The 17,591-nt window shown below is 37.4% G+C and overlaps 1 protein-coding gene across 2 annotated transcripts in view; it reads right to left on the bottom strand.

Annotated features, from left to right (window-relative positions):
- Positions 1 to 17,591, bottom strand: part of LOC134212512 (histone acetyltransferase KAT7) — a 285,742-nt gene that overhangs the window by 191,536 nt on the left and 76,615 nt on the right. For both annotated transcript variants that reach the window (XM_062690466.1, XM_062690465.1), the window contains one exon: positions 13,040 to 13,133. In XM_062690466.1, the coding sequence (XP_062546450.1) occupies positions 13,040 to 13,133 (94 nt within the window). The remainder of the gene's footprint in view (positions 1 to 13,039; positions 13,134 to 17,591) is intronic.

Below are 17,591 nucleotides of genomic sequence, written 5' to 3'. Positions count from 1 at the left end.
TAAAACATTAACTCATATATAACATGAATTTCACCGAACCTAAGTTTCAAGTTTCGTAAAATGTGATACAAAATCTTGAATTTGATGCAGAAATTGCTTTGGAAAACTCTGAAATTTTTTCAAAATTTCAGCGGAAGTTGATTTTTGTGGAAAACCTTGTGAAAATTTCTAGGATTTTTTTTCAGAAATTGTGCAGAAAATACTTCAATCCTTATGAAATCTCTCCAGGAGTTCAAACGGAAATTCCAACAGAAATCCGATGACGAATGTCAGCAAAAAAACTTCCGGAAATTCTTTCATAGCATAAATTCAAGGCAGAATATTTTGTAGACATTCCTGCTGTCTTTCAGGAATTTCCGCGGAAACTGCACGTCAATTACTATAAAAACTTCTCCGCGAATCCCTGAAAAAAATCTCCTTCAAATACAAGCGGATTTTTTCATGAATTCTGGTAGAAATCTTTTTGAGAATTCCTTCAGATATTGTTCCTAAGAAAAACCTTCCGAAAATTATTTCCTAAATTCAAGGCGGAATTTTTACGGGATTTTACATAAAGATTTATGCGGTCATCGCTACAGAAATTTCAGTGAAAGTTTCTCTAAGAGAAACAAAGTTAGGAAGATTCTTATAAAGCGAAGGTGGATTTTTCTCTAGATACAGGAAACTTACCCAACTTAGGAAGTAGTGCGCTGGCTTCGCCTAAAGATGCGCTAAACAACGCATCAATTAGTTTGACAGATAAAACTTCGGAAGAAAGTTCGGTTCGGAAGTCCCTATGTTCGAATTCTAATGTGGTGCTACGCCGACAATATCATGCTGTGTGATTCGTCGTAGAGGGGTTAATCAATCAGAAACTAAGAAATATCTCGGAATTATGTCAAAATTGACGTGACAAAAATGGAACCCCGTAACGCTGGGTAGACACCTTTGCGTGGTGTGTTACGGTGTAAGATCTACCACGGTCACATTGTCAGCTACAGGCAAATCCTGACCCAACGAATACCTTCCCCAATATCCAACTCCGTGGTACTTATGAGGGTGTCGCTGAGTCGGGGGCCTCTCGTTAAGTAAGTACTACATCAACACTTCCTTCCCCTCCCAAGTTACGGTGAAGATGGGCGTGGCCAGGAGTAGTAATCCTCATGCTTTTGTGATTTTTATCCTAGATTGGAATCAAGGACTACACCCACCTTGATTTCTGATAGCAATCTGAATAAGGATTTCAAAAGAAAAACATGAGTATCACTAGTGTCCAATCTACGAAGTACACCGTAACTATGCTATGCTATGCTATGCTATGCTAAATTGACGTGACAAAAATGGATATTCAGAAACGATAAAAATGACAACAAGTGAAGTTCTTACCCTTAAAATGCTTGTTAAACGAGTGCTCAAGAGTATAATTCATTCCATAATGGCTTGGAATCCGCATCAAATCCGCGAGAATAGGAAAAACCGCGAAAATCGCGAAATCCTCGTAGTCGTAACAATCCTGCGCTTTATATACGGCGCTGCCTAAACGTATGCCCAAGCTTCGCTGAGTGGTCTGTCTGTGTGTCTCTCGAACCCGCAGTCCATGGTTCGAACCCACTCTGCCTTTCATAAGACGGCCTTGGAGCAATTTTTCAAACTTTATATATTTTGCTAACAGATTTACAAATGATTTTTATTTTGAGCTTTTTATTACAAACGGTGGTGCGAAAATAGTGACTTTAGTGACCATTTTCCGAAAAATAGTGACTTTAGTGACTTTTAGATGCAAATAGTGACTTTTTAGTGACTAGGCTCAAAATAGTGACCAAGTCACTAAAAAGTGACTTGCTACCAGCCCTGCCCAGTGCAGCGCTCTAGCCAGTGCCTCACCACCGTGTTTAAACAGCTCTCCTGGTAGTTGGTTAACTCCAGGGGCTTTGTTGTTCTTTAGCCGGCCGATCTCCTCCTCGATTTCCTGGAGATTCGGAGCCGGAAGTCGCATGTCCTGCGCGCGTGCTCCTATGTTCATTACCATACCGCCACCGTTGTCTGCCATATCGCCATTCAGGTGCTCTTCATAGTGCTGCCGCCACCTTTGGATCACCTCACGCTCGTTTGTAAGAAGGTTCCCGTTTATGCCCTTACACATATCGGGCTGTGGCACGTGGTCCTTACGTGAACAGTTCAACTTTTCATAGAACTTTCGTGCGTTATTACCGCGGTACAGTTGCTCCGTCTCTTCACGGTCTCGATCTTCCTGCTGGCGTTTTTTCCTCCGGAAAATCGAGTTTTGTCTGTTCCGCGCCCGTTTGTATCGTGCCTCGTTCGCCCTCGTGCGGTGTTGCAGCAATCTCGCCCATGCTGCATTCTTCTCCTCAACTAACTGCTCACATTCGCCGTCATACCAGTCGTTTCTCTGATCCGGAGCCACCGTGCCTAGTGCAGCGGTTGCGGTGCTTCCAATGGCAGATCGAATATCTCTCCCGCCATCTTCAAGAGATACTGCGCCTAGCTGCTCTTCCGTTGGGAGTGCCACTTCCAGCTGCTGAGTGCACCGTCGAGAGTTTCGAGCGCAGACATACTGCAACGAGGTAGTGGTCGGATTGAATATTCGCACTGCGGTAAGTGCGTACGTTCGTGATGTCGGAGAAGAATTTACTGTCGATTAGAACGTGGTCGATTTGGTTTTGCATCGTTGGCCGTTGTCGTTCGATACGGTACGCAGACTATCCAGTCCGATGACCGGTCTATACATTTCCTCCCTTCCTACCTGTGCGTTCATGTCACCGATGACGATTTTGACGTCCCGCAGTGGGCATCCATCGTATGTCTGCTCCAGCTGCGCATAGAACGCTTCTTTCTCGTCGTCGGGTCTCCCTTCGTGTGGGCAGTGCATGTTGATGATGCTATAGTTGAAGAAACGGCCTTTTATCCTCAGCTTGCACATCCTTGCGTTGATTGGCTGCCACCCAATCACGCGTTGGCGCATCTTTCCCAGCACTATGAAGCCGGTTCCCAGCTCGTTGGTGGTGCCACAGCTTTGGTAGAAGGTGGCCGCTCGATGCCCGCTTTTCCACACTTTCTGTCCTGTCCAGCAGAGTTCCTGCAGCGCTACGACGTCGAAGTTGCGGGGATGTAATTCATCGTAGATTATCCAGCCTAGCGACTTGCAGTTCCATGATCCAAGCTTCCAACCGTGATCCTTTATACGTCGCCTAGGTCGTTGCCGATTGTATCGAGTCGTATTATCTTCTATGTCGTTCGTAATGGTTGTTTTTAAAGGCGGCTGATTGGGCCTGCGCAAACCTCTTGTCTCGTCGGAGGGCCGTCGTGTCAGGGCTGTTTAGCGTCCCACCTAACACCAGGACTTGGGCTTGTGCGCTTTGAGCGGCACGCGGTCGCTTAGGCGGAGCCTACTTGCGTATTCGTGCAGCTAACAGGGCCCACTGTCAAACCCCACCACATCCTAGGCAGGCGTCACAACTCGCAGATGGCCTGGGGAGGGATCGTCAAGCCCTTGGACATAGTCCCTGCTGCCCCCAACTAGCTTACCTTAACTAGGTATTTTATTTTCTAACCATCGAAGCAACTGCTAATTTGAACGAACTTTTGAAATAGAAAATTACCAACATCGTGTTATGCGAAAGGCTTTAATCAACAGACACACTGAAACTGTGCGTGCGCCTCGATGCCATGTAGTGTAAGTACCAACCAGCATTTAATCAATATGGTTATACCACTTTATTACAGTCAGTGGTTCGATTCTTTTTTAGTTGCCAAACTGTCGTAATTTGTTTTTGGATGCAATAAACTTTCATAGGCTTCTGACAAATCCAATTGACATTACATGCCAGTCTAGTGTTGTTCGCCCTGGTTAGTGCATAATGATCACAGAAAGCAGTAAAAATAGTATCTTATAGTACTGCAGAAATACTTTTAATGTTCAACTTCCAATTTGTTTTTATTCATACTATTTCAAAGAATACCTTCCTGAGTAACTGATAAAGCTAATGAAGAGTAACTGATGAAGAAATTATCGCAAAATTATGTGAGGAAAGACACAATTCTCGAAATCTAATTAAATCGGTGTTTTCAACTAAGAGAAGTTAGTAAGTAAAGCTAAGTAAGTACGTAAACCTCATCATAGTTATTGGTATTTCTTTTTCAGAAATCTACAAAATTATTACTGATTTGAACACGCAGTCTTATTCCTAAGACCCAAATCTTTGTATCCGATCAAGATCATTATCTTGTTTTCTATAATAGATTTAAGCACATTTTGGACATTCAAAACATTTGATTCGTAATTTAATCGGCATTACATTTTGAATTTCTAGAATTTTGTTTTCTTTCTTCAGTTTTCTTCTTCTTCTTTCCTAAGAAGTTTGAACGTTCCCATGCAATATTAGAATATTGGATTTTTCTAAATTTTGTAGCTTATTAAATTTTTTTAGAGTAACAAGTCAAAAAATATTTTATAGCCTATACTTTTTACGCCATTTATAATAATAAATATCATGATGAAGAGTAACTTGATTATATTTCCCATACATTCAATTTTCTTTCTAATATATGACACGATAATTATCTTAATAAATGGCGTTATCTGAATAGGCTATAGAGTATATTTTCACCATTATAACCTTATATGATATTAGGACGAGCTCGGCGGTCTAGTGGCTACCGCTTCTGCCTTATAAGCAGGAGGTCGTGAGTTCAATTCCAGGCGCGTCCCTTTCCTACTTTGTATTTCTATCTTAGTTCTTTCTGTGTTTCACTTTCTACCAAAACGATTCCTACTGATATAACCTTCCATAAAATCCCAAAACCTCCCGTGGCAACTATGAGAGGCCGTAGAGTTCTCTGCATCTTTCTTAAGTAGGTGTCCAACTTACCAGCCTTCCCCTTTCTTAGCATTTGGAAGGACATGGCCAGAACAGAACTCGACTATTGGAGAGCGCATTACTTCCATCTAGTGATAAGTCCCAAATCAATATCTGTGGTAACGGATGAACGTGATGCTACTCTTATACAATAGTCTTGGCTTGTACCACCTACGAATATGTGCGTATTGCTCAATGCTAATGCGAATCATAACCTTACATAATATGAGGCTAATTGTGGAACAATACTAAACTGTAATACTGTAAAATATCACTGACTAAATCACGAAGTATCAAAAAAATGACAATTTTTTTATGATTTGTAGAATTTTTAAATTTCCAAACAACTCCTGAGCATATATCAAAATATGTATTATTCACCATATTCATTTTTTTCGAATTCTGTGCAATTGAAAATTGCAAAGAAGAATAATAGAAGTACATTCGTCTAAATACTAGCTTGGACATTAGAAGAAAAACTTAAAGATGAATATATTACATTCATATAGAATAATGAATATTTCGATATTCGATTCTAAGCTTGCCTCATAGTACAATATCCATTAGGGTGTCCCAAAAAAAATCGATGTTCGAAAAGTCATGGTGCTCAACCCTGAAATGAAAGATATACCTGTCTGGATAATTTTTGTAGAACAAACCGAATTTCTAAAAATCGTTTAGAGGTCGCGCCAGATCGATTTTGAAAATGAGCTTTTTAGGTCAAAAATCAAATATTGGGTCCTTTCACAATTTTTTTTCAGAGTCACCCATTCGTTTTATATTTTTTTATTTTTCTGTGGATCTTTGCCCATATTCTCCATGAATTAGTTTTTGGTATTATACGTGTTTACAGTCTGCAGAACTGTTTAAATATCGAAAAAAGCACATTTTTTTGACTAATTTTCGAAGTTATTTCATCCTCAAACAAAAAATATTTTTTTCTCGTTCAGAAAAACTTACATACTACAAAGAGCTATTTATAGGGAGTATTTTCATAAAATAAGATCCAAGAAATGTTGTTCTGGGGCTGAGATATTGCAGTTTTAGTAAATAGTCAAAAAGTGTACAAATTCGGTACTTTTTCTTTACATGTTATAATTTCATCAAGTTGCACCAATAATTTAATTTAAATTAACAACAATTCAAAAGCAAATAAATGGGAATATTTTCCAGGTAACATAGCTTTTATTTCCGATGGAGTTGGTTACCTGAATTACAGGATTTGGTCGGAGTATATGGATGGAGCCAGTTATAAAATGATATCACATCCAACAGTTAATATATAGCAATAAACAGCTAATCAGGTTTACTATGATCTCTTTATTAGTTTTGATTTAATCATAGGATGCTTTTCACGGTATACAAAAAACAAGGCAGGCTCAGCACGTATGTAAACATTCAGTTTGAATGTAAACATGTGTCGTCACTACTATCTTCGCACAAGCTGAACTGAGACGATCCTCTACGGTCTCAGCATGCTTACTTTTGTACTCTAACATGTGGCGTTAAAATATGCGTCACTCTTGACGTGTCACTTTTCTTACAAGCCTACCTTGTTGTCTGTATACCTGTTTTTGATATGTCATATGAGTTTCAAACAATTTTTTTCGTCGTATCAGTTCGACAGCTTTTCAGTTCACTTGAGATATTGGAAAAGTAAAAACGGAATAAACGTAAAGTAAAAACGGAAAAATTACACTTCAAGTGAGACGCATATTTTAACGCCATGTTAGAGTACAAAAGTAAGCATGCTGAGACCGTAGAGCATCGTCTCAGTTCAGCTTGTGCGAAGATAGTAGTGACGACACATGTCTACATTCAAACTGAATGTTTACATACGTGCTGAGCCTGCTTTGTGTTTTGTATACCGTCCTATAGCATCCCATAGCATCCTTTGATTGAATCAAAACTAATAAAGAGATCATAGTAAACCTGATTACCTGTATATTGCTATATATTAACTGTTGGATGTGATATCATTTTATAACTGGCTCCATCCATATACTCCGACCAAATCCTGTAATTCAGGTAACCAAATCCATCGGAAATAAAAGCTATGTCACCTGGAAAATATTCCCATTTATTTGCTTTTGAATTGTTTTTAATTTAAATTAAATTATTGGTGCAACTTGATGAAATTATAACATGTAAAGAAAAAGTACCGAATTTGTACACTTTTTGACTATTTACTAAAACTGCAATATCTCAGCCCCAGAACAACATTTCTTGGATCTTATTTTATGAAAATACTCCCTATAAATAGCTCTTTGTAGTATGTAAGTTTTTCTGAACGAGAAAAAAATATTTTTTGTTTGAGGATGAAATAACTTCGAAAATTAGTCAAAAAAATGTGCTTTTTTCGATTTTTAAACAGTTCTGCAGATTGTAAACACGTATAATACCAAACACTAATTCATGGAGAATATGGGCAAAGATCCACAGAAAAATAAAAAAATATAAAACGAATGGGTGACCCTGATAAAAAATTGTGAAAGGACCCAATATTTGATTTTTGACCTAAAAAAAGCTCATTTTTCAAAAATCGATCTGGCGCGACCTCTAAACGATTTTTTAGAAATTCGGTTTGTTCTAAAAAAATTATCCAGACAGGTATATCTTTCATTTCAGGGTTGAGCACCATGACTTTTCAACCATCGATTTTTTTTTGAGACACCCTAATATCCATGGTATATGTCACTAGAAATATTGATATCAAACTGATCTAGTGACAAAACAAACGGAGTTTGGAAAAAAGATCTACTTAATTACCTTCCTTGAATAGGTACCATACTGAGTAATAAACATTAAAGATTTTTTTTCCTTATATCAACTTCATTAGAAACTTTGAAAAATTTTGAATGTTATTCGACGAAAAATTATTTTTTCCCGGTACAAGTCCTGAATTTCCGGTTTTCTCGCTTTTTTTCCTTCAATTTCCCGTCCTTTTCCCGTTTTTTTCCGGTTCGGTGACCAACCTGATTTTTTAAATAAATTTATCATGGCGTATAGCACCCCGAATGAGAAATTTTAAAAAAATTGAAAATTCCAATTCTTCACAAGTCAAATATTTTAATTTAACATTTTATTTTTTTTTATTATGCAGATATAGTTATTTAAAAAAATGTTTTTTTCGTTCAAGTATCTTCGAAATTATATAGGGGAACTGTTCCGATTTCCGTCTCACTAAACATATATTCATCTCATCGCGCAACAAAGAAATAAAACACCAAATTCGTCGCTTCTTTTTGGAAAGGGGTCTAAAAATCACAAAAACTAATGGACGTCATATTTGAATGGCCCCTAACGTCTTGATCTTAGTTATTCCATAATTTTCTTATTTATATTGCAGTTTATTCCCATTTGCTGATAGGCCATTTCATTTTACCTTTATGGCTTCTGTATTCTGGCGAATACATGTCTTATGATTTATATCTGCATTCTCTTCTATATTTTCTGCGTTCTGAGTTGTGGTATTGCTTTCTAACTTCCACTTTTATCGTTCTCCTTTATTTTTTCTACCACCTATTTTCTTCTATCTCTTGTCTTTGAAATTTTAATGGAAAATTTTAGAAATCCAATCCAATGTCTAAAGCATTTTACAATCAATATGTAATGTAACCAAAAAAGTATTATGATATTGCTGTGTTCTACCTCTGAGATTGCATCGCGTGACTATGCACAATTAATATGCGTGACACGTGTTCTATAGAAGAATAATAATTTATTCAAATTTAAAATCTACGAACGAAATATACAACATTTTCGGCGTAGGTCTTTCGGAATTATTTTGCAAAATAAGTGTACCCATCTACCCCTTGTTTTCTAGACAACCCTACAAACACTAAACATAACCGGTTAATGATCCCCTGAAGGGAAAGGTCTGCCTTTACATTTCTAAAATAAAATAAAAATAGTTATCTAACCCTACGGATCTCGCAAATATTAGCAAACGCGTGGGTTCCAAAAAATTGGCCAACTCAAATGCTCCTTTGTGTATCTACGTGGGTAGCTTATTTAGGTACACCGACGTGAACGGATTGAACGGTGAGGTCTTTCACCCTGAGTCATGTCAGCAGGGTGGCGAATACATGCAGCATAATAAACATATATAACACTTAACGACTCTGGGCCAGTAGTGGAGGCATTAATCGAATCTTGTGGCTCCCGGGGAGGATTGTTTAGTGTATGGAGTGCTTTCGAACGAAAGTTACCCCCTATTAGGAATTGAAACGCAACTTCTCGTGGGTTGCCCACCCTCGCATTATCGAGCAGTCACCGTGGCACTATGGGGGATCCCCATACAAGCGAGCGGTCAAAAATAAAATTGGACTTTTAAAGTGATTTTCCACTTAGTTTTAGCTGTGTATGGTCGAAATAGCATGAATATACAATTTCCAACCCCCCCCCCTTTGGGGATCGTCTATGAATTACGTAATTATTTTTTTCATAGGTTCGATTAACGTGACAAAGCAAACCTATTTGGGAAGTTGAAATTTCGTGCGTTTTCTTAAGGAGAAGGAAGGGGGCTGTACAAAAACTAAGTTCAGCAATTTATGGACATTATGGCGGCGATCATGTTAAATGACATTAATTTCACGACACTCTCATGCCTCACAATTTGTATTTAGAACAATTTGTTTGACAAAGTACTAGGATCTGAAGGATCATAAAGCATTAAATGTTAATCAAATAATCAGAATTGAAAATAACTTTTGAAAAAGGGTATTAGCAAATTAGAAATCGCAATCCCATGACATTTTTACGTGTACAAGTTATTCAAAAATGAGATTAATATATTCTCAAAAATGTGGACATTCATTGTGGAATGTAAGAATGCTCCATTCTTCCGAAAAGCAAAATTCTTTTAATTTAAATAACAACACTATTTGAATTACTTTTGATTTGTTTTCATGATTTCTACAAGTTATATACAGCATCATTCTTTTCTGTGTCAAGGTTTAAGTCTTCAATGATATTTTCTTCAATTCCATCAACGATGGAAGATGAGATAAATTCATCTAAAGTATTAGAAGATAAAGAACTTTTGAAAATCTTCAAATATTACAAAATTACGCATGGCATAAGAATAACTAAGTGAAAAATTTTTTTCCAACGTCTCCTCGTTATCCAAATCGAGCTTAAAATGGATCTGATTCATGTAAGGCACGAAGGAAAATGTCAACATTTGCCTCTCTTGATCATTTTCTTGCATTATGAGTTCTAAATTTCTTCAACTGTTTATATTGACTTTCCGCTGGTTGTTCAGCCAGTGAACCTCAAAGTGTAGATGAGTGAATAAATATTTCCCTACCATTAGCCAGACATTCATGAACACTAGCAGGAATTTCATACGCTCCGTTCTAACTAAGATATTGTTCGTCTTTACTTTTGCAATAAACATGACAGGAATAATTGATACCAGGAGATTTATAAATATTTACATAATATGAAATCTCATATTTAGTTCTCCATCAGTAGCTAATGAATAGCTCAGAAAATTAGGTTTAGAGAATGACTCAAACCACTCAAGCCCCAAACGCATTTCAGCGGAATGGCGACGGAAACGGTAAAATTTGACAGGAAATATATGAGCGAACTGTTAAATCCTTCCGTTACCGTTGTGCTGCATTGCACATTGGGGTTTTATTCATTTACTCCTTTGAAAAGTTAATTAAATGAGCTCAAATGGTTATAAATAAAGTCGAAGTTATTACCAATAAATGTATTTTGACCATACCCTTTGAGCGCATAGTTCAGTCTGACCCATTTTCAATAGGAAACGATGGGACTAGATTTCCCGTCGAATGAAACTTGTTGCGAGAAAATCGGACACAAATAAGTGTCTAAATGGCGATTGCGTTCTTTTGCGCACATACATACAGACGCGCATGCACACACATACAGACATCACCTCAATTCTTCGCGCTGAGTTAGTTGATATATACCACTAGGGGTCTCCGGGCCTTCTATCAAACATTCGTTTTTGGAATGAGCATTAACCTTGGAGTACAGGAGGGGAAAAACACGGTAAAAAAACAAATGAAAAAAAATCAGAGTGACTTAACTCTGTTAATTGCAAATACTGGCAAGAAATTCTTTCGGGACATTTTAGTCGAAGCTTTGTCCTTGATGTGTATCATAAAAGAACCCGGGGATTCCTGAGGAAAAAAGTTCTTCACTATCAAAGTTGAAAATAGCGTCGTTTTTGGAAAAAATATTGCTTCCGCATTTTTTCAATTTTTTTCACAGTGTAACCATTAGTTTTGCACACCATTTAAAAGCTTATACAATAACCTTTGTAATGATGTATTAACATTGAAGAAAAACATTTAAAAATATTTCAATAAATAGTTGAAAATAAAATATTTTTTCAGAAAATTTGCTAACTTTTTTACCCATTTCTGACTTTGCCACCTTATATCTTTGGAACTAGTGCACCTAGAGACTTCAAATTCAGAATTTCTCTTAATTAGAGTATTGACAATGGAGAGAAAATATTTTAAAATAATTCGGAAGACATGACATTTTCGATTAATGACCGCCCGAAATCCTATAGTGCGTGGGTGCCTTTATTTTTGTTTACCGTTCCAACGACTTTGCGCGCAGGTTCTGGAATACGGATCATGTGACGAGGAACGACTACGACGACGACGACAAGCAAGAAAGGTGTTATCCTGGTGATGACGATGATGAGCGGAGGAGAGAGGTTGAGGGCACCGCACATCGGTTGAAAGACGTTTTGCTAATTTTATTTGGGCAACAAACTACGCCAGCTCGTTTGCATATAAACGCAATCGAGCCACACACGAAAACGTCGCACATGTTTGGTGGGGATTTCAAGTTGGTGTCTGGAGGAAAAAGGGTTAGCTCGTGGTGACTGACTATCAAACGTTGTTGGTACCATTATCATTAAAGTCGCCACATGGATTTGACGGTTGTTCCCTTTGTTTTTTTCGAACGTTGCTTTGTATGTTATTGGGTGTGGTGATTGTTATGGGGTTATGCACCTTCGAGAGTTCCAGAAAAAATGTGTCATCAGTCATAGAGAAAAACATTGATTGCCATTCGGCAATAAAACAGTAACATTTGCACGATTTTATTCGCCATGCCACCCAAATGCCAGCATTCTAATAAACTTGGTATTTGGAATTTAGGATATTTCTAGTGCTTTTCCATATTTTATCCCAATATTGCGCATTAAAAAAATGATCAAATCAATGGAAAATTTTGATTTCAAAAATGTATTGGAGGTAACCACTTTCCTTCGATAGGACTCAAACCCATGACCCTCAGTACGCTAGACTGGTGCTTTTAACCAACTAAGCTACGAAGGACCTCCATAATACTTGTAAAAGCGTTTTTTTTTCTATGACACGAATGCACCTCTCGGATGCAATGTATCAGTAATAAACAAACAAACATCACTTCCGAGTTCATAAGGCCTTTTTGAATGTATGTATCTGTGTATCATGGTCTTCCTATGTAGCCATACATCCTACCACTAGGCTGAGCCAGGGCTTTTCTTATATCTTATGATTATTACATTTACAGAATACTTAAAAAATATTTAAAGTATCCTACATGAATCATTCTCACTTTCGCTTTTACAGATCTTGAAGACCTTGGACAGATCTTAAAGACAAAATACTTTTAATGAACTCCAATAAATTCATTTTAATGTTTCTTCCAATCCAAAACAATCACTTGTAATACTCAACAAAAGTGTCCCTTTTACGTTCAACGTTGATTTATTTCCCGCACCAATAAACTGATGGCAGCGAAGCAGCACAATGCCACTCCAGTGAAGACCTGAACAGTCAACAGCCCCCTTCAGTCACAGTTCTGCTCGACTACACATATTTAACCACAGCTGTTGTTGAGCGATGGATGCTAATGAATGATGGCGTTGCGGTCGGGTCGATAGCAGGGACCACAAATGATCACTTACAATGCTTATCAATAATCTTTATCGGCACCTTTCGATATTGTTAGTGCGACCCTAATTGGCACATGCATGGGGACGTACGACCCACTGTGCGTAAGGATAGGCACCTACTATTTGAGAGAGTTTCGCAAAGCCCAGATACGACAGACCGACGGACCGGCCGAAGGTGCGCCCCGTAATTTGATACATAGGTAGGGTATTGAAATGACACGTTTTCGCGGGCAATGTGTGTACTTACTGAAATCTATTAGCAGTCGACCGTAACCCTTGCGCTGATACGGCGGTAGCGTCAATATGCAGGACACGTTGTAATTCAAGAAGGAATTTTTTTCCTGTATGAAAAAAAGAGAAAAGAAAGTGGTTAAAATTGGTGTCTGAAAAGTTTGATAACAGGAATTAATTGAATAATAATGGTTGCTACTTGATGGTGCATAACCAGCAGTTCGGATGTTCTAATATACAATAACAACTTGTAACACAAACGGGGGCAATTAACAGATATTAAAATAATTGGCTTACATTTCTATCGTCATCATCAATCTTGTATTGTTTCTTTCATCAAATATGCGTTTTTAGTACTGAATGGCAAGTAGCTTGGGTTCATTGATAATTAGCTCTTGACGAAACTAAATTAGAATATGTAAATCAAATGATCCCCATCTTGCGGTGTTTGATTGCATTTTCAAGCACAGTCCACAATTAATACAATCAACCATGAAATCACCTGTGTGTTCTGCAAATCTTGCAAGAGTTTGTACTGAAGGTCATGTCTAGAGCAATTTTTCAATTTACGACGAGCCATGGCCATGTGCATGGTGTACACGCGACCACCATTTCGTAGCCGCCCATACTGTTGCAACACTTAAATGCACAACCTCTTCACATTTGAATGCTTTTCGCATCCTCTGATATGTTTTTCATGCCTGAAACACACCTCTTTAAACCTACCGATAAGAACGAATGACTATTGACTTGAACGCAAAATTGATCAATTATCACTTCGTTAACGAATTTATTGGCAGTTGAGGTAGTCTTCCTTAGGTAATGGTTGAATCACGCAATAGATGATAATGCTTCCCGATAGTTCTCCGATCAAAAACACTGGGAATGCATCCAACGAGCAACATGTGATCGCCAATTTAAGTCATTAAATATCACATTCTTGAGCCAAAAATAGATCATTTGAAAAGAAAGAAATAGGTAATCAAAACCGCCAGCAAGCTTACACCCGATTTGCATTTTATGGAATCACTAGCCTTAAATTATACACTTCCACCACTAACCAAACGAGGTGAACAAATATTTGCAAATTAAGTCGCTTTCCGGTGACTAGTTTTACTGCTTAGTTCCTATTGTGCCATCTTCCTCGGAGACGAGTCGAGAAGTAATCCAGCATTAATTCACGGCGCTAGCGTCAAATAAGTGCTCGCACTTCATTGTATTAATTCCGCCATAAAACATAGAGCCAGCGTATGGAACCTTTTGAAAGATCAATTTGAACGTATTTGAAGAGGTGTTGGAAATTTTCGGCTAACAGGTGAGATCACGCACCGGGTTCTTTGTTTTGAAAGGGAGTTGATTTATGGGGGATATAAATGATATAAAACTGAAACACTGTTTAAATTTATTTTTAGGATGGTACAAGTAGTAATGCTTCCATTCAGCATTTTTTTTGCTTTTTGCAAGAAGCACTACATTATATTGGAGCAGCAAACACAATCTACAAGCGCTATCGAAAACATTCAATATGAAAAGTATTGCGACTGAGGCGAAGAGATCTCACATTACGTAACATCTTCTTCTTCTTCTTCTTCTTCATTGACATTACATCCTTCACTGGGGCTTTGCCGCCTCACAGCTTAATGTACATTAAGATCTTCCACATTTATTGACTGCGAGGTTTCTAAGTCAAATTACTATTTTTGCTTTTGTATATCATGAGGCTAACACGATGATAATTTTATGCCCAGGGTAGTCGAGAAAATTTCCATCCATTACTACATATCCATTACAAAGATCAACCGTTTTATGAGAAGATAAACTGGATTTCGGTTGGACTTAATCTAGCAAAAAAAAACTACGTACGGTAACGGGAGGTTATGTTAGCCTCATCTCGTAAATGTATCAATGCATTGTTTTGTAAAGATATATCTATCACTGCTTCTTTAGCCCTTCCATTACCAACTCCACCTTGAAAACGGAAATAAACATCTTTTAGACTGTAACAATTTTGTTTTTCCAACATTGCAACACCTCTGAGCCGGAGTGAATCTTTCCACTAATACAAAACGGTATCATCAAATAAACATCTACCTGATCGTCGCAGTGCTCGATACAATCATTGCTTGAAGCCGTTAATCATCACACAATAATTCCAAGCTCACGCACTTAAATCCTTCCTATTTGTTCGTTTCACTAGAACTTTTATAAACATATTAGAATACATTTAAAAAGGTATCCTCAAACCGTACGAAAAATCACCTCGGCCCAGGAGCCAGAAGCCTTTTTCTTAGTATGAAAATAATCTTTCATCGTTAATAGGAAAACTGTCTAGTACGTTGACGCTATCATGTTATCTATAATTCTCTCGATTTCAAAAAGTGAAAAATATTGTTTTTAAGTGTTTGGAAGGAACTTGGATGATTGAATATATCTTCTCAACCAAATATAAATTATTATGAATAATACCATCTGGCATCACGTTGTCGTCGAACGTGCATATTTGTTTACGTCGCATTTTCTACCGTCCCGAGAGAGAATGAGAGATTAAGATGTTGAGAGCTTAAAGTGAAAATCGCTTATGCCGGGAATTGAATTGAAGCATGCCGGAAAAGCAATCGCTGTGACTGAAATACGTGCTACACCCAGAGCCGTCGCGTGAGCTCCCAGCGCCCTTTGGCGAAACTTTTATTGGGCGCCCCTATTTTACAAAGGGGAAATGAAATGCACTAATATCATTTGAAGAACTATTTTAATTTTATCAAAAAAACAAGGCAAATAAGAGAAGGTTGCGAGGAGAGTTCAGAATCACTTTGTTTTATGCAAGGCAATGAAAGAATATTTCCTACGGTTAAGGGTTTTTAAGCTTCTATATTCTATGATAGAGAATGAAAAAAATATCGGAAATATTAACGAAAAAAAAACTTACGCAGATATAAAAAATCAGGACGCATGCACTGCTAGATCTTGTTGGGTCAATAATATTCAATTCTGGAGTAGATCGGCCAATGTACGGCTTCGCTATCGAGCGTAATTGGAATAAGAAATCTACCTTTATAGTGTATCTGACGATGATTTGAAACAAGTACTGAACCTGGTTGGATTAATAAAATCCCACTCTGGGATGAGTAGGTTGATTGCCAGATTCGCTAACATAAAAAAAATGCTACTTTGGAAAGGATTATTGGTTAAAAGCCGAAATCGCCATAGGACCTATTCGGATCAAGAAAATCCAACTCTGGAGTAAGTCTTTGGATAGTTAGAGATCCCTTCCCGATCAAGAATGCATAACAAAATTATAACAAGGGGAGTTATTTATTTCAGAAAAATAATATAACAAAATGTGTTATAAAATTGGCTGGTTAGTTGTTAAAATAACAAAAATTATATCAAAATTCCCTCTAGCCGTAACATAATTATATCAGAGGTTGTTACCTTCATTTCAACATTATAACAACCGTTGATATGATTATGAGGTACAAAAATCTACTTTCGTGGTAATTGCCTACATCACGTATAAAAATGTGGTACGCTACAACGCCGGATTTCCATCCATAATGTAGGCAATTAACTTTGTACTAGCTATTAACATCGAACATTGATTCAAGTTATACTGGAGGTGATAACCTCCGCTTTTTTCCAATATCAAAAAATGTAGGCGATTATTTTGTGTAAATATACATAACTAATGTTGTTATAATTTTGATATGAAATAAAACTGGCCAAAGACACATTTTTATCGAATTATCTAATTGTAACACACGTTGTTTTAAATAACAACCATTGATAGAATTGAGTTATATTTTTGTTATGTATTCCTGATCGGGTTTGGATATAGTTTGTTCAATGAAATGCAAATCTGAAGTAAAATAAATGCCCGGAATCGGACCTAGGCGAATTAAAAAAATGGCGTGGCTAGGACAGTGGTTTGAGGTTGAAATCACCATCGAATCTATTCGGATCACTGACAATCTAACTCTGGTTGGTGGTTTGGATGCACATAGTTGAGTCAACAAAATGCAACTCTGATGTGTTTTAGTCGATGGTCGAAAACACCATTTGAAGCAGAAGGGTAAAGAAAAAAAAGGGTTTTGGAGCGAATATGTAGTCCTTACTCGTACTTAGTGTATGTAAGTATAGAATAAAAAGATGACAACTGATCGTTGCTTTTGTATTGATAGTGCGCCCTTGAAAACGCGAGGCGAAGCAAAATTAGATTCCGAAAAGTTCATTCTTAAATACTCTCCTATTTTTTTCTAATTAAACTGGCCCCTTCAGCCCGATCTCTTTTAATTTATTTGAAATTTCATTCGTCTGATAAAAATAGTCTTAATGATTACATTTACATAATATGCTATTTTCTTATTCTATAAGCGAATTGGGTTTGGCTGCTTAAATTCATAAAGAGTCCGAGGAAAGCTCGATTGCAACAAAGTCTTAGCATTTGGTCTGAAGCTCTAAAATTAAACTACGACAAAATACACAATTGCCGTTAGTGTTGAGCAATTTGACCACGAATGTAGCTAGATGTACCTTACGCCTCCGAACAAGGGGACAAGTAGTTGACATTT

The sequence above is a fragment of the Armigeres subalbatus genome, chromosome 2 (assembly GCF_024139115.2).
Source record: "Armigeres subalbatus isolate Guangzhou_Male chromosome 2, GZ_Asu_2, whole genome shotgun sequence".
Classification (NCBI taxonomy): domain Eukaryota; kingdom Metazoa; phylum Arthropoda; class Insecta; order Diptera; family Culicidae; genus Armigeres; species Armigeres subalbatus.
Note: the sequence above shows the minus strand (reverse complement) of the source record. Positions and strands in the feature narration are given on the sequence as shown.